This window comes from Chelonia mydas, chromosome 2 (genome assembly GCF_015237465.2).
Source record: "Chelonia mydas isolate rCheMyd1 chromosome 2, rCheMyd1.pri.v2, whole genome shotgun sequence".
Lineage (NCBI taxonomy): Eukaryota > Metazoa > Chordata > Testudines > Cheloniidae > Chelonia > Chelonia mydas.
The window spans coordinates 220,412,394-220,430,790 of record NC_057850.1 but is presented as its reverse complement, the minus strand read 5'-3'; the positions used below and the strand labels follow the sequence as shown (position 1 = coordinate 220,430,790).

Here is an 18,397-nt window from a genome sequence, read left to right as displayed (position 1 = left end):
TAACAGAATGTACATGAGCAAGCACTCGAAGAAGAAACATGTTTTCAGTTTTAGTAATTTCATGTGATAAAGATGAGGACTTTTAGAATGATTTTTTTATTCTGATAGCGTGCCTTTTTAAACAAATAAACTGAAGCCAGTGGTGCTGTGAAAACTGATGTTCCAGAGTTATATGGAACATCCAATACCATCACTCCTGTCTTGTGGATTTAGTAATACAAGGCCATAATATGACTAGCCCTCCCTCAGAGCATCATGACACAAAAGCCCAACTTTCAATGATGTTACGTAATCTTCCTGATTCTGTTTTGGGCCTTCTGGCATTCATTAGCCCACAGTATCCTACAAGCCAGCAACTGTCCAGAGTGATTTACCATAGTAAACTCTATTCCCAGCTACCACCCCACTACTCAGATGCAAACCAAGATCTCAGCAAAACTTCCTTAAACACTTATGACTGCAGACAAAAAAGGCTGTTGAAGCTGCAGCTTTGTTTCTGAAGACAGAGAATACCAAAAAGGATTAGTGAGAAAAAGTAGAACCAAAAAAAGGGGATGTTCCTAAGCATTGATGTGGAAGTAGTAGTGACTGGTAGGAGATAAATCACACTCAACCCACAATAAAATTAGGCCCCCACTGAGCCCCTAAAGAGGATCTCCCTTGCCCCCAAGAACAGAGTTCTTAAGTGTCTCCAGGTTCCGGTCTGTCTTAGTTCTGTGTTTGCTTTACAAATTGTATTTCTCACCTGCTGGACAAGCTATTTTCACCTGCAAAAACTACCTTTTATCCCTATCAACTGGACGTAAAACACCTTTTTGTTTTGTTTTTCACAATTCTTTAGTTGCAGAACTTGTCACGCTACTTTGCTGTCAGTGACAATTTGGGAAAATAATTACAACTACATTAATTGATATAACTGATACATGTGGTACATACTAATTGTCACATGCTTGAAAAATAAACCACCTCTGTTCTTAGACACTGTTAGACATGTTAATTGATAATCTCTCAATTAAGAGTTGACTAGAATTGCATATTTTTATATATTTTTATTTTCATGTCTGCTCCACAGCTAACAACATTCATGTGGAAGGACATGAGTATTTTTTATCTTGCCCATGACAGATTCTATAAAAACCTCGTTAATGATTAAATCCGCTTAATTTCCTTTATTCTTGGAAATATATGAAAGCAGTTACCAGCAAATAATCCAGTAAACCCATGCTCAGCAACAATTTTCTTCATTACTGTCCATGTTGAGGTGGACCTCTTCTGTGATACTAGATAGAGTACAACCAAATAAAAAAAGTGTTAATTAAACAGAATACAAATTAATACCACAATAGAAAAGCAATAAATACTCTTGAAAATTAGAGGGATCACATCAATGAAATGCACTAGCTGTTTTTATTTTAGTCACATTTTAAATTTGTTTTACATTAATTTTGGCCATACTGATGGAGAATGAAGGAGTTGTTTTATTATTTAATAAATATTGCATGCACCTCAATTTATCTGTTAAATATTATCCTGCCTGACTGCAATGAGTTAAATCCAAGGAGGCTGCTAAGGGAGAAGCAAACCAGAAAAAAAAGTGGCAAAGATAAGGCTGGGGAAATTATAAATTGGAGAATGCTCCTGCTTGGCTCCCATAAGGCTGTCCTGGTTTACTGTGCTCAAGGCCAAAAGCCTAGGATCAAAGGGGATCCTAAACCTTAAAGATGCTGGCCCAGGAAGGAAAGGGACTGAGTGGATTGTCAGCAGTAGTGGGTAGAAATGAGCCTCTTGCGGACAGATACAAAGGAACTGCAGCAAGCAGGTTAGCTCTCCCAATTCAGAGATGGAAATACGCTGGGCCTAACTCAACTACGGATAGAGAGGTTAAGCCTAGGTAAAGAAACGCGTACAGAACTCTTTTTTGTTTTAACCCTGTAATACATGACCAGAAAGGGTTAAACATCCTGCAGAATAAATGACTCAAATTCAACCCTTAAAGACATGTGGAGAGATAATGTTTATGTTTTTGTGTATTTACATATATATGGGTAGTTGTCAACAATGTAATCAACAGCCCCTGTCTATGCTGTATTCTGATAATTAAGAGATAAAAAAATGGTTACTGAACTTCTCGTAACTGTTGTTCTTTGAGATGTGTTGTTCACATCCATTCCAATCAGGTGTGCGTGCACGTGCACAGTAGCCAGAATTTTTTTCCCCTAGTAGCAACCGTAGGGTCGGCCTGTGCACCCCCTGGAGTAGCGACTTCATGGCATCCAATATAGAGACCTGCTGACCCTGCATCCCCTCAGTTCCTTCTTGCCAACTACTCCATCAAAGGGGTAGGAGGGTGGGTATTGTAATGGACATGAACTACACATCTGAAAGAACAGTTACGAGAAGGTGAGTAACCATTTTTTCCTCTTCGAGTTCTTGTTCGTGTAAATTCCAATCAGGTGACTCACAAGATGGGGTTGGAGTCGTCCACTGATTGGAGCACTGCTCGACCGAAGGCCGCATCATCTCTGGCCTATTGTGTAATCGCATAATGTGTGGTAAAAGTGTGGATGGAGGAACACGTCGCTCCGCTGCAGATTTCCTGAGTAGGGATCTGAGCCAGGAATGCTGTTGACAAAGCCTGCACCCTGGTGGAGTGTGCAGTGATTGGGGGTGTGGGAACTGCCGCCAGGTTGTAGCACTCGTGTATGCAGGATGTGATCCATGACAAAATGCGTTGTGAGGACAAGGGTAGGCCCTTCATTCTGTCTGCCATCGCCATGAACAGCTGGACCGATTTTCTCAACGGCTTTGTTCTTTCGATGTAGAAAGCTAGCGCCCTGAGAACATCTAGTGAGTGGAGTCTCTGCTCCCTGCCACTAGAATGCGGTTTAGGGTAGAATACCAGGAGAAAGATGTGCTGGTTGATGTGAAACTGTGACACAACCTTCGGGAGGAAAGCAGGATGGGGCCTGAGCAGAACCTTGTCCTTATAGAACACGGTGTAAGGAGGCTCTGATGTTAGGGCTATGAGCTCCAACACCTTCCTGGCCAAGGTTATTGCTACTAGGAACGCCACCTTGTAAGAGAAGTAGAGCAGGGAGCATGTCGCTAATGGTTCAAAGGGGGTCCCATGAGCCTAGCGAGGACCAGGTTGAGGTCCCAGACAGGGACAGGCTGACTGACGTTAGGGTATAGCCTGTCAAGCCCTTTTAAGAACCGGCTGACCATCAAGTTAGCAAACACAGAGCGGCCCTCCATGCCTGGGTGAAAGGCCGAGATAGCGGCTAGGTGCACCCTTATTGACAATAATGAAAGCCCCTGCTGCTTCAGATGTAGGCGATAGCCCAGACTGAGCGGCACTAAGGCTAGCGTCGGGGCGAATGGTGCTGCGCTGACCAGATTGAAAATCTCTTCCACTTAGCAAGATATGTGGCTCTCGTAGAGGGTTTTCTGCTGCTACGAAGGGCTTGTCTAACCTGGCCTGAACAGGAAGGTTCCACCAGGTTCAACCATGGAGCTTCCATGCTGTGAGGTGAAGCGACCCGAGGTTCAGATGTTGAAGACTACCATCATCTTGTGACAGAAGGTCCGGGCAGAGTGGCAGGGGCTTCTATGGACATGTCTAGGAGAAATGTGTACCAGTGCTGATGGGGCCAGGCTGTTGCTATCAATATGACCTGAGCTCGTTCCCTCCGGATCTTGAGGAGTACCCTGTGAACTAGCGGTCTGGGGGAAAAGGCATATAGGAGGCAATCTCCCCAATGGAGGAGGAACACATCTGCATTGGAGCCTGGGGTACGATTTTGGAAGGAACAGAACTGCTGGCACTTCCTGTTATATCAAATGGCAAATACGTCTATCTGGGGAAAGCCCACCTCTGGAAGATTGAAATCGCAACGTCTGGGCGAAGGGACCACCTGTGGCCATGAAATGACATGCTGAGGTGGTCCGCCAGCTCGTTCTGTACTCCAGGGAGGTATGATGCCTGGAGGTGTATTGAATGTTCTACACAGAAGTCCCACAACATGAGGGCTTCCTGGCACAGGGGAGAGGAGCACGCACTCCCGTTTGTTAATATAGAACATTGCCGTGGTGTTATCCGTCATGACTGATCACACTGTCCCGTTAAGTATGCCCAGAAGGTCTGGCATGCCAGGTACACTGCTCTCAGCAATCTGACGTTGATGTGGAGAGCCAGATCCGCCTGAGACCAGAGACCTTTAGTCCTGCAGTCTCCCCAGCCCAAGTCTGATGCATCCGTCACTAGCAACTGAGACAGCTGCAGACTGGCAAAGGGGATCCTTGAGCATACCTCCTGAGGGTCGAGCCACCACAGGAGGGAATAGAGGATGGGGCAAGGCAGGGCCACTATCCTGTTCCTGGATGGGCGGTACACTGACACAAGCCACGACTGAAGAGGTCAAAGCCTGAGTCTGGCATGCTGCATTACGTAGGTACAGGCAGCCATGTGTCCGAGAAGCTTCAGGCAGTTTCTTGCTGTGGTGGTGGGAAACTGAGGCCTCAAATGATATTGGTCAGGGCCTGAAATCTCGCTTGCGGCAGGTATGCCCTGGCCTGGGTCGAGTCCAATATTGTCCCTATAAATTCTATCCTCTGGACAGGGGGCAGAGTCGATTTCACTTTGTTTAAAAGGAGACCCAGGCTGTCAAAGGTGGCTCTAATGAATCTGACCTGAGCTTCCCCTTGGGTCTCGGAGCAGCTCTTGATCAGCCAGTCGTCAAGGTAAGGAAACAGCTGTACCCGGTGCCTGCACAGAAACACAGCGACGACTGCCATGTACGTGGTGAAAACACAAGGTGCTGATGACAGGCCAAATGGGAGGACTGTAAATTGGTAATTGGTGTTGTTCACCATGAACCTGAGGTACTTCCTGTGGGGCTGGGTGATCGCAATATAAAAGTATGCATCTTTCAAGTCGAGGGCAGCATACCAGTCTGCTGGATCCAGTGAGGGAATAATGTGGAACTTGAGTTTCTTCACAAACTTGTTGAGTTCTCTGAGGTCCAGGATGGGCCTGAGGCCGCCTTGGCTTTCTGTATTAGGAAATATCAGGAGTAAAAGCCCTCGCCCCTGTGCTCCTGAGGAACCTCCTCCACCACCCCTAAAAATAGGAGCAACTACACCTCCTGGATAAGGAGCTGCTTGTGAGAACGGTCCCTGAAGAGGGATGGGGAAAGGGGCAGAAAGGGCGGGAGGGCACAGAATTGGATAGAGTATCCCCACTCTACAGTGTGGAGCACCCATCGGTCCGAGGTGATATGGGACCATGCACAGTAGAAAGGGGATAGTCGGGATGAGAAGATAAGGCGGGGTGGATCCATTGTTAGGTATGGTACACCATCCTTGACTGTGCCAGTCAAAAGGCCGGCTTGGATCCTGAAGATGGCTTGGGTTGTCCCGAGTTCTGGCCAGAAGGTTGGCGCAGCCTTCTCCTGCCATTCTGATTTCTCCTGCTGGACCTATCTTGGTGATTCTGTTGACCAAACTGCTGGGGCTACAGGTGGAAATGTCTCCGCTGGGTCGAAGGAGTATAGAGGCCCAGGGACCTGAGGGCAGCTCTAGAATGTTTAAGGCTGTTCAGCCTTTTGTCCGTCTTCTCTGAGTCTCTCACCCTCAAAGGGCAGGTCTTGACTAGTTTGCTGTACCTCGTAGGGGAGGCCAGAAACCTGGAGCCATGAGCCGCTTCTCATGACCACACCAGTAGCCATAACCCTGGTTGCCACATCAGCCCCGTCCAGTGCCGCCTGAAGGGAGGCCCTGGAGATCAGTCTCCTTTCCTCAACCAAAGTTGAAAATTCAGAGCGGGAGTGTGAGGGGAGCAACCCCATAAATTTTGCCATCGCCAAGCAGGCATTGTAGGAGTATCTGCTGACGATGACCTGTTGGTTGGATATATGGAGTTGCAGTCCCCCTGTGGAGTAAACTTTTTGCCCAAAAAGGTCTAATTTTTTGGCAGCCCTATTCTTGGGCGAAGGGCCTTGAAATCCTTGTCTTTCCTGCTGGTTAGCAGCATCCACCACCAGGGAATCAGGCTGGGGGGTTGGAATAGAGGTGCTTATTGTGCTTGGCCATAGGTGGCAGAGAGGTTGGAGTCTGCCAAAGGGTCTTGGTCATGTCCGTTTTTTATTAGTGGTAAGGTGATACGGACGGGGCCATAGGGAGCCAGGATGTCCACCATAGGGTCTGCATCATCCACAACTTCCTCCACCTTAATGCCCAGACCCTGGCGACCCGGCGCAGCAACTGCTGCAACACTCTGAAGTCTTCCAGAGCTGGGGCTACTGAAGTGCCCGCTAGTGCCTCATCTGGTGAAGAGGAGGAGGAGCAGGAGGAGACCACCAGGGTAGGTGGTTGCTCCCTACCATCCCCACCTGAGAGATCTCTTGACCCCATGGAAAAAGCAGTAGGTTGGTCTGGTCCTGCAGGTGTGACAGGCACGGGTGTATCAGTGCCGACCTCGGGCCCCCCGTGGGTGCTGGCGCCTGGTGCAGCATGAACGCTGGGGTTCCTGTGGGTGCCGTGGCAGCTGGTGTTAATGACGGAGGTGGTGCCAGTGCCATCATCGGTGCCGAGAGTGTCTTGCACCGAAGCTGCAATTGGGGCCGCTGATACCTCCGGTGCCAAAGCGGTCGGTGCCTAGAATGGCACCGCAAGTGCCAGTGTTAATCCCTGATGCACTGGCTCTGGTGCCAATCATGGTGGAACGAATGTCGCGGAGGCCACTGATGCTGCACCCGAGCAGGACCCCGGCTCCGACCCTGGGCTTGATGGGAAGCCCACGGAGATCAAAAGGGTCACTGCTATGGATTTTGCCACTGAGGGGCCCACTGCATCGGGTGGGACCACCTATGGTGCCGTGAGGAGGATCTTCTGCTCCTGCTATAATTGGAGTGGTATGAGTCCAACTCCGAGTAAGATGGCCAGGGAGGCGCTGCTCCTCTCGAGTTAGAGCATAGAGAAGAAGGAGATTGACTGCACTCTCTGGATGGCGGAGCTGGAGCAGATGGGTGCTGAATGTGATGGGGTTCAGCGTGCCATTATCGCCGGCTTGCCCTTAGAATGCATGGGGGGAGAGGGTCCAGATGGAACCTGCGGTGCTGAGACACTGTCCTGTCTTGGTGGTGAGAACAGCACCGTGAGCTTCAATAGGTTCTGTGCTGCCTCAAAAGCCTCTGGGGTGGAAGGGAGTGGTAGATGCTCTGATGGGTGCGGTGAGCGAGACAGGCCTGGACTCGACTGCCTCGCTTGGGCAGGAGTCAGCGTGGCCCCACTCTGAGTTCCCAAGCCGTGACCCGACTGAGGTGCCACTGGTGGCTGGTCCCTGGGTTTTACCGAGTAAGATCGACCACTCTCCAACCTCTTTTTCTTCTGCGCCAGCAGTTGGGACTGGAATGACCCTGAGAGGTTCCATGACGGTGCCTAGCTTCCTTGCCGGCATTTTTCTTTAGCGCCGGATCCTGGGTGCTACACGCTGGGATCCCCGGTGCCTGGATCCGAGTGAGGTCGGACAGCTGCCGCCATAAGGAGGATTTTGAGATACTGCTTCCTCTCTTTAATGGTTCTCGGTCGGAACTCCTGACAGATCTTGCAGCTGGTGACTCTCACCAATGCACCTTAAGCAGGATGTGTGGGGGGAGGGTCACTTTTTGGCATGTGCTTCGTGCAGATCTGGCAAGTCTTAAAGCCCAGGGATTGCAGCATTCCCCAATAACAAATGGGGAAGGAAACAGAGGTGGGACTCCCCGTAACTAAAACTTATAAAGAAACTACTAAACTAAACTATACAAGTTAGTGGAAGCTAACTATGTACAGCGTATAAAGTACCGCTACTCCACTTGCCGAAACAAGAGAAGAGCAAGGGGAAGTTCCAGCTATTGTCACTGGTGGTAAGAAGGAACTGAGGGGGTGCAGGGCTCTATATTGGATGCCACGAAGACATGACTCCAGGGGGAGCCCAGGCCAACCCTACGGTTGCTGCTAGGGGAAAAATCTTCTGGCTACTGTGCACGTGCGCGCACACACACACACCTGACTGGAATTGACATGAACAAGCACTCGAAGAAGAACATCATCCTAGCATTTAAATGAATTGTAAACACAGGATATCTCTGTGTTCATCTCTCTTTGAAATGTATACCAAATAATCTGTGAATGGAGGAAGAACAGGCAATTGTCTTATGTTAATTCGTATTGCTAAGTACTGGTGATTGACCCACTTCAGAGACACCCTGATTACTATTGTTCCCTGAGGGACTCCGACTTGTTAAAGAAGTCCTGAAATTGTATAAAAGATCCTTGGGTCCCAATCCTCCTTATCTCAGATCTGCTTAAGCTTCATCAGGGGAAGTTTGAGTCACAATATTGAGGTCCCAGTTATGCTGGTACTCCCTGAAGATGATATCAGACATTGGACTATAACCTATGAACTAAATTCTAAAGGAACTCTTTTGAAACTACAAAGCTCACCATTTTTGCTATGAATATGAACCTCAAAAATTGAACTCATGTCTGTATGTATATTGATTTAACTATACTCACTCTCTCTCTTTTTTAAAATAAATTTTAGTTTAGTTAATAAGAATTGGCTGTATGTGCGTATTTGGGAAAGATCTGAAATATTCAATAACCTGGGAAGTAACGTGTCCAATCCTTTGCGATTGGTAGAACCTTTTCTTTTATTTGATGAAATAAAATTTTCAGAAATCTTGTTGTACTTAAAGTACTGCACAGGATCTTTTCGGGGGGATAAGGCAAAGCGCCACATTTACTGGTAATACATGTATCAATCAATACTGTATCATATGCATATGATATATATTACACTCATGCAATCACATACACACAGAAACACACTCTGTCTTCTTGTTGTTACCAACTAGGTGCTCCCCTTAACTTCACTGGTCAGATGAGTTGGATGGGGAAGGGGTGGAACTGGGCTTCTGTCGATCCGGATCGATGCTCTGATGTTGACAAGATGAGACCCGGGGTCCTCTGCAAGACACCTCACATTTATAGCAGCTTCCCTCTCATGCAAATCTATACCAGATACAAAATCTGTGTCTGTGTCAGTAGGTCATCTGTGGCGCTTCCTTCAGGTGTTGTCTTAATGCTGCCACATTTATTTTCAAAGAGGGTGTTTTCAAAAGAAGGTGCTCGCTTCTAACTCCCAAGGCTGTCTATATGTCTGATCTTCTTTAATGAGCCCACTTGACAGGTTCTATTGTTCTTGCGTCTGGCTTCCATCCCCTCTCCAACTGTTGCAGCTGTCTGGAGGTGCTTGCCTTCCACGCCTTACTCATTCACACCTCATTCATTCAACACGGGAATTGATTAAAAGGGGAGAGATCATGTTCTACTCCTAGTGAAAAGACATTTTTCTTCTACCTTAACTATCCTTAGGGGCTATAACATTATACCAAGGCTCAATACAAAGTTTCTATATAAGGATTTGATACAAAGTTCCTATATCAAAGGACTTGATACAAAGTTATATGAAAATAGAGGTTATATATGGAAAGACTTAATACAAGGTTATATGAAGAGGCATAATACAAAGTCATATGAAAATGATACACAGTTATGCAAAGATGCTTAATGCAGAGATTTACCTACAATCTTCACCATATTGGACTTGAGTACCTGGATGGAGGCCTAAGGCTGGGTTACTTCGAGGGAACTGTATTGTTGGTTTCTGGGCAACCAGGGAGGTAATAAAGAAGCTGTTTTATACTGGCTTGGTAAATCTAAGTATTGAAAATATCCACCAGCTTTGGGAATTATCTGCCCCATTCTTTGCAATTCACCCTAATAGAGTGACCTCAGCTGGCCCCCACTGGAACCCCGGTCACAAACCCATTTTCCTAGAACCTGTATTCCTTTTGACAAACAGATATACTTTGAAGAAACAGTTTTTGTGTCACTTGAATCAGCTGCTTTCACAGGGCCCAGAGGAAAAGGGCATGCAGATGACAAACAAACTTAATCAAAACAAACTAACACCCATATATGCGGCAAAAGTGCTCTTCAGAATTGAAGGAAATATGAGGCCCAGCTGAAGGTGCTTTCCAGCCCTGACTCGAAAGGGGACACGGAACACAACACACTTCTGGATGCAGTCACAAAGAACACTCAACTGCAACAGCAACCAGTCCTAGTGAAAGGCTAAACTAGTGCTATTCTAGATGAGCAAAGCTAAATTTCAAACTAGATGTTAATCTAACTAGACTACTTACATGAATTTCAAAATAAGTTATTACATTCTCACTTCTGACTCAAAGTGGTGGTTGCAGTGACATTTTAATGTATACTAAATTGATAAAACATATGACCAACAAAGAAAGACACACACTGGAAAAGAATTAAAATTAAAAACCTTGGCACAATTGTCCAAAATGGAACAAGCAACATGAAGAGAAATGCCTTAGGACGATCAAATCAACAACAATAGTTAGTTTACTTGAGGTAATGACACCCCAGCCTAAACATTAGGACAGCCATATTTTCTGGTTGGCCATCTACATGTTAAGTCTTAGCTTTGCAAGAACAAGTTAAAAATTAGTTAGACAAGTTAGATATGTTCCATTCACAAGGGCCTGATGAAATACATCCTAGAATACTCAAGGAGCTGACTGAGGAGGTATCTGAGCCACTAGTGATTATCTTTGAAAAGTCATGGAAGAGATTCCAGAGGACTGGAAAGGGGCAAATATAGTGCCCACCTAAAAAAGAAAAATAAGGACAGCTCAGGGAATTACACCAGTCAGCTTAACTTCAGTACCGGGAAATATAATGGAGCAAATAATTAAGCAATCAATTTACAAACACCTAGAAAATAATAAGGTAAGTAACAGCATGGATTTGTCAAGAACAAATTGTGTCAAACCAACATAATAGCTTTCTTTGACAAGGTAACAAGCCTTGTGGATGGGGGCGGAAGTGGTAGATGTGCTATATATTGACTTTAGTAAGACTTTTGATACGGTCTTGCATGACTTTCTCATAAATAAACTATGGAAATACAACCTAGATGGAGCTACCATAACGTGGGTGCATAACTGGTTGGAAAACCATTCCCAGAGAGTTATGAGTGGTTCACAGTCAAGCTGGAAAGGCATATTGATTGGGGTCCCTCAGGGATCAGTTTTGGATCCAGTGCTGTTCAATATTTTCCATCAATGATTTAGATAATGGCATAGAGAATACACTTATAAAGTTTGTGGACGATACCAAGCTGGGAGGGGTTGCAAGTGCTTTGGAGGATATGATTAAAATTCAAAATGATCTGGACAAACTGGAGAAATGGTCTGAAGTAAACAGGATGAAATTTAATAAAGACAAATGCAAAGTACTCCACTTAGGTAGAAACAACTAGTTGCACACATTCAATATGGGAAATGACTGCCTAGGAGTAGGTACTGCAGAAAGGGATCTGGGGTCATAGTGAATCACAAGCTAAATATGAGTGAACAGGGTAACTGTAATGCAAAAAAAGCAAACATCATTCTGGGATACATTAGCAGGAGTGTCATAAGCAAGACATGAGAAGTAATTCTTCTGCACTACTCCGTGACGATTAGGCCTCTGCTGGAGTATTGTGTCCAGTTCTGGGTGTCACATTTCAGGAAAGATGTGGTTAAACTGGAGAAAGTCCACAGAAGAGCAACAAAAATGGTTAAAGATCTAGAAAACATGACCTATGAGGGAAGACTGAAAACATTGGGTTTGTTTAGTCTGAAGACAAGACAGGGGACATAACGGTTTTCAAATACATAAAAGATTGTTAGAAGGAGGAGAGAGAAAAATTATTCTCCTTAACCTCTGAGGTTAGCACAAGAGGCAATGGGCTTAAACTGCAGCAAGGGTGGTTTAGGTTGGATATTAGGAAAAACCTCCTGTTAGAGCAGCTAAGCACTGGAATAAATTGCCAAAGGAGGTTGTGGACTCTCCATCATTGGAGATTTTTAAGAGCAGGTTAGAAAGACACCTGTCAGGGATTGTCTAGAATGATAATACTTAGTCCTACCATGAGTGCTGGAGACTGGACTAGATGACCCCTTGAGGTCCCTTCCAGCCCTATGATTCTATAGGCAAAGTGATCAGAATTCTTTTTTTACTAGCTTGAAATTAAGAATATCTTCTCCCACAGTTTTAAAAGAAACATCTACCATTTCCACTTTATTTTCTAGAGGAGAGAGCTTCTATGTAACTATATGACTCTGAATCAGACCTGCACTGGATGTGCCATGTTTGTCTTTCTTCCACAGGACAGAAGCGACTTTGTCTGTACAAAGTGCAAGCTGGTCTCCATATTGGAAGAGAAGATTGAAGGTCTGGAGCAACAGATAACGACCCTGTGTTGTATACGAGAAACTGAGGATTTTCTGGACAAAACTCAGGATAGGCTTCTAGGGGCACAAAGCTCTAAAGATATAGAGCAGGTTGCACAGAGGAGCCAAGAGGCCAGTGAAGAAGCTTGGCAACATGTGACCTCCAGAAGAGGTAAGCGGAATGTCCGGGTTCCAGTAACACAGACACAGGTAACTAACCGCTTTCATGTTCTCTCCACAGGTACCATTGCGGAGAGTGGACCAGATGATATGTCTGGGGGGAGAAAGCAGAAGGAGACTCCGCTGGTTGGAAGGCATGAGATTCGATGTCCTGAGGCTGGGGGTTCCACGACCACCACTCCCAAGAGGAGAAGGCGGGTGGTGGTGGTCGGGGACTCTCTCCTCCGGGGGACTGAGTCATCTATCTGCCGCCCTGACCGGGAAAACCGAGAAGTCTGCTGCTTGCCAGGGGCTAAGATTCGCGATGTGACGGAGAGACTGCCGAGACTCATCAAGCCCTCGGATCGCTACCCCTTCCTGCTTCTCCACGTGGGCACCAATGATACTGCCAAGAATGACCTTGAGCGGATCACTGCGGACTACGTGGCTCTGGGAAGAAGGATAAAGGAGTTGGAGGCGCAAGTGGTGTTCTCGTCCATCCTCCCCGTGGAAGGAAAAGGCCTGGATAGGGACCGTCGAATCGTGGAAGTCAACGAATGGCTACGCAGGTGGTGTCGGAGAGAAGTCTTTGGATTCTTTGACCATGGGATGGTGTTCCATGAAGGAGGAGTGCTGGGCAGAGACGGGCTCCATCTTACGAAGAGAGGGAAGAGCATCTTTGCCAGCAGGCTGGCTAACCTAGTGAGGAGGGCTTTAAACTAGGTTCACTGGGGGAAGGAGACCAAAGCCCTGAGGTAAGTGGGAAAGCGGGATACCGGGAGGAAGCACAGGCAGGAATGTCTGTGAGGGGAGGGCTCCTGCCTCATACTGGGAATGAGGGGCGATCAACAGGTTATCTCAAGTGCTTATATACAAATGCACAAAGCCTTGGAAACAAGCAGGGAGAACTGGAGGTCCTGGTGATGTCAAGGAACTATGACGTGATTGGAATAACAGAGACTTGGTGGGATAACTCACATGACTGGAGTACAGTCATGGATGGTTATAAACTGTTCAGGAAGGACAGGCAGGGCAGAAAAGGTGGGGGAGTAGCACTGTATATAAGGGAGCAGTATGACTGCTCAGAGCTCCGGTACGAAACTGTGGAAAAACCTGAGTGTCTCTGGATTAAGTTTAGAAGTGTGTGCAACAAGAGTGATGTAGTGGTGGGAGTCTGCTATAGACCACCGGACCAGGGGGATGAGGTGGATGAGGCTTTCTTCCGGCAACTCACGGAAGCTACTAGATCGCATGCCCTGATTCTCATGGGTGACTTTAATTTTCCTGATATCTGCTGGGAGAGCAATACAGCGGTGCATAGACAATCCAGGAAGTTTTTGGAAAGCGTAGGGGACAATTTCCTGGCGCAAGTGCTAGGGGAGCCAACTAGGGGGGGCGCTTTTCTTGACCTGCTGCTCACAAACCGGGTAGAATTAGTGGGGGAAGCAAAAGTGGATGGGAATCTGGGAGGCAGTGACCATGAGTTGGTTGAGTTCAGGATCCTGACGCAGGGAAGAAAGGTAAGCAGCAGGATACGGACCCTGGACTTCAGGAAAGCAGACTTCGACTCCCTCAGGGAACAGATGGCCAGGATCCCCTGGGGGACTAACATGAAGGGGAAGGGAGTCCAGGAGAGCTGGCTGTATTTCAAGGAATCCCTGTTGAGGTTACAGGGACAAACCATCCCGATGAGTCGAAAGAATAGTAAATATGGCAGGCGACCAGCTTGGCTTAGTGGTGAAATCCTAGCGGATCTTAAACATAAAAAAGAAGCTTACAAGAAGTGGAAGGTTGGACATATGACCAGGGAAGAGTATAAAAATATTGCTCGGGCATGTAGGAAAGATATCAGGAGGGCCAAATCGCACCTGGAGCTGCAGCTAGCAAGAGATGTCAAGAGTAACAAGAAGGGTTTCTTCAGGTATGTTGGCAACAAGAAAAAAGCCAAGGAAAGTGTGGGCCCCTTACTGAATGAGGGAGGCAACCTAGTGACAGAGGATGTGGAAAAAGCTAATGTACTCAATGCTTTTTTTGCCTCTGTTTTCACTAACAAGGTCAGCTCCCAGACTGCTGCGCTGGGCATCACAAAATGGGGAAGAGATGGCCAGCCCTCTGTGGAGATAGAGGTGGTTAGGGACTATTTAGAAAAGCTGGACGTGCACAAGTCCATGGGGCCGGACGAGTTGCATCCGAGAGTGCTGAAGGAATTGGCGGCTGTGATTGCAGAGCCCTTGGCCATTATCTTTGAAAACTCGTGGCGAACGGGGGAAGTCCCGGATGACTGGAAAAAGGCTAATGTAGTGCCCATCTTTAAAAAAGGGAAGAAGGAGGATCCTGGGAACTACAGGCCAGTCAGCCTCACCTCAGTCCCTGGAAAAATCATGGAGCAGGTCCTCAAAGAATCAATCCTGAAGCACTTACATGAGATGAAAGTGATCAGGAACAGTCAGCATGGATTCACCAAGGGAAGGTCATGCCTGACTAATCTAATCGCCTTTTATGATGAGATTACTGGTTCTGTGGATGAAGGGAAAGCAGTGGATGTATTGTTTCTTGACTTTAGCAAAGCTTTTGACACGGTCTCCCACAGTATTCTTGTCAGCAAGTTAAGGAAGTATGGGCTGGATGAATGCACTATAAGGTGGGTAGAAAGCTGGCTAGATTGTCGGGCTCAACGGGTAGTGATCAATGGCTCCACGTCTAGTTGGCAGCCGGTGTCAAGTGGAGTGCCCCAGGGGTCGGTCCTGGGGCCGGTTTTGTTCAATATCTTCATAAATGATCTGGAGGATGGTGTGGATTGCACTCTCAGCAAATTTGCGGATGATACTAAACTGGGAGGAGTGGTAGATACGCTGGAGGGGAGGGATAGGATACAGAAGGACCTAGACAAATTGGAGGATTGGGCCAAAAGAAATCTGATGAGGTTCAATAAGGATAAGTGCAGGGTCCTGCACTTAGGATGGAAGAATCCAATGCACCGCTACAGACTAGAGACCGAATGGCTAGGCAGCAGTTCTGCGGAAAAGGACCTAGGGGTGACAGTGGATGAGAAGCTGGATATGAGTCAGCAGTGTGCCCTTGTTGCCAAGAAGGCCAGTGGCATTTTGGGATGTATAAGTAGGGGCATAGCGAGCAGATCGAGGGACGTGATCGTGCCCCTCTATTCGACACTGGTGAGGCCTCATCTGGAGTACTGTGTCCAGTTTTGGGCCCCACACTACAAGAAGGATGTGGATAAATTGGAGAGAGTCCAGCGAAGGGCAACAAAAATGATTAGGGGTCTAGAGCACATGACTTATGAGGAGAGGTTGAGGGAGCTGGGATTGTTTAGTCTGCAGAAGAGAAGAATGAGGGGGGATTTGATAGCTGCTTTCAACTACCTGAAAGGGGGTTCCAAAGAGGATGGCTCTAGACTGTTCTCAATGGTAGCAGATGACAGAACGAGGAGTAATGGTCTCAAGTTGCAATGGGGGAGGTTTAGATTGGATATTAGGAAAAACTTTTTCACTAAGAGGGTGGTGAAACACTGGAATGCATTACCTAGGGAGGTGGTAGAATCTCCTTCCTTAGAGGTTTTTAAGGTCAGGCTTGACAAAGCCCTGGCTGGGATGATTTAACTGGAAATTGGTCCTACTTCGAGCAGGGGGCTGGACTAGATGACCCTCAGGGGTCCCTTCCAACCCTGATATTCTATGATTCTATGATTCTATGCTCAAATCTGTTTCATAACAGATGGATTCCTAACAAAGTAAATTCAGTCTTTGATTATCTCACAGTAAAGGCCTGATTCAGTAGCCATTAAAGTTAATGGGAGTCTTTCACTGATGATCCAGACCCCAGATGATTGACAAAAACAGATATTTATACGCTGAATGCACTGCCTTAAGTGTAATGGTGACCAAGAGTTAAAATGGGGATGGGAAAAAAGGCTTTTTGTCTTACTCATCCCTTTAAGTTATTGGAGTATGCACTATTACATATTTCACCATTATGCTCCCATTTCTCATTTGTCTTTTCTTTGTAGACCCCATTAAAAAGTGAAGATTTAAAAAAACCACTTGAGAACAATGTAGACTTTTTTGGATAAAAGTCTTTATCCAAAAAATATTTAAGGAGAGCTAGTGTTGACATTCCTATTTTCTAACAGGGTGGGTGGGGTTAGATATGCAAACAATTTTATCATATTATTCCTGTCAACTCCAAAGACTTTTTCCACAGAACATTGTTCAAGTTCAGTTTATAGAAGAAACTTAAAAAAATTTGCCTCATAAGAGTTGCATTTAATTTGGATAAATATTAGGATCCCCTGAAACCCTCTTCCACTCAGTTCGACTCCAGAATTCAGCACTCAGATACCTTTATTTAGCATTCAGCAACACTAAGCCCAAGCTGGCCAGGCTCAATCATAGGGTGTGAATGCAGGGTACATCACAAAACCAAGTTACACAACCAAACTTATATACATATTTACTAAACACCTGCATTTCTTACTACATGTTATATCACGTACTTCATGCTTGGCTTGGTTGCTTTTCAGGAACTAATCCCTGTACAGCATGCTCTCTCCATATGCAGTTCACTATAACCTGACGTCTACATTCCAGGCTTATCTTGTCCATTGTCCCTAGTACCAGGGTGTTCCTGCTTATCTTAGCTAGAGTACTTGTGGCACCTTAGAGACTAACAAATTTATTTGAGCATAAGCTTTCGTGGGCTAAAGCTCTACCCCACGAAAGCTTATGCTCAAATAAATTTGTTAGTCTCTAAGGTGCCACAAGTACTCCTCGTTCTTTTTGCTGATACAGACTAGCACAGCTACCACTCTGAAACCTATCTTCGCTAGAATGACTCCAGCCTAATGCTTATTACATCCTTATCGACAACTTAATCTTCCATTCACACCCTCTGAGAAATGAAGGCTTACTCATGTCAAGTTAGACATACTACAATGTTCTACAGTTTTTATTAACTGAAACAGTATTGCCAGTAAACATCACCAGCTCATCTTTTCCCTCCTCCAAGTCATTAAAAATACATAAAATAGAACAGTTCCCATGAAGTATTCCAGAAAATATTACAGCACATGGAAAACAGAACAGGGGAAATTACAGAGTTTTGAAATACATCATAGGAGAAAGGATACGGGGAAGATTTAAAATCCACATAAGAAATCCATGTAACTAAACAGAATTATGTTTTAAGATTTCCCATCTTTATTACTTCCAATTAGCAATATGCACTGCAGTGCACAAGGCCAACAATGGCTCTTCTTCCCATTTAAGCCCCCCAATAAGACATAAGTGGTGCAGTCAACTTTATTTGAGCCCTCTGTGCTGTGGAGAATTTCACCTTTGAACAGTGGAATGATAGATAAAGATAGCTCTTGAGGTAATTTAAAATGTAAAGAATGTGCAGTAATCTAATTCCAAAGAACTTACAGTTTAAGGTCTCATATTCCCAAATTTCAGTTTGTTTGTGTGTTTTCACCACATCAAATGGCAAAGTTACTGTAGCTGCAATCTATTAAAGAATAAACAGACTTTATTAATATTTCACGTAAAATGTGATAGCATCAGCAAGCTTACGCCATAAAGTGAGTTGGTTATAATTTAAACATAGATTTACTATGGTCATATATATCACTTTATTTAACAAGTCCGTGAAGCAAGCCAAAATTACATCTCATTAAATACACAAAATAGAATAGCTGCTTAGAAAACTTCGTTTGTATACATTACTGACATGATATAAATTTATGCATAATGCACAAAGAGCCCAATCCCTCTCATAAGGACTTCCAATGGAAGCAGGGATGGGAACCAAAGTGGTTTCTTCTTTTGTACTGAACCGGACAGTTGTAAAAGTTTCCATTTTAGCATAAATGCCTGTCTGTT

General features: G+C 45.6%; 1 protein-coding gene across 3 annotated transcripts in view; it reads right to left on the bottom strand.

Moving 5' to 3' along the window:
- SLC25A40 (solute carrier family 25 member 40) overlaps positions 1-18,397 on the bottom strand; it is a 91,243-nt gene that overhangs the window by 25,136 nt on the left and 47,710 nt on the right. For all 3 annotated transcript variants that reach the window (XM_027829019.3, XM_043541261.1, XM_007066720.4), the window contains 2 exons: positions 17,942-18,023; positions 1,200-1,280 (listed from right to left, as the gene is read on the bottom strand). In XM_027829019.3, coding sequence (XP_027684820.2) covers positions 1,200-1,280; positions 17,942-18,023 — 163 coding nt within the window. The remainder of the gene's footprint in view (positions 1-1,199; positions 1,281-17,941; positions 18,024-18,397) is intronic.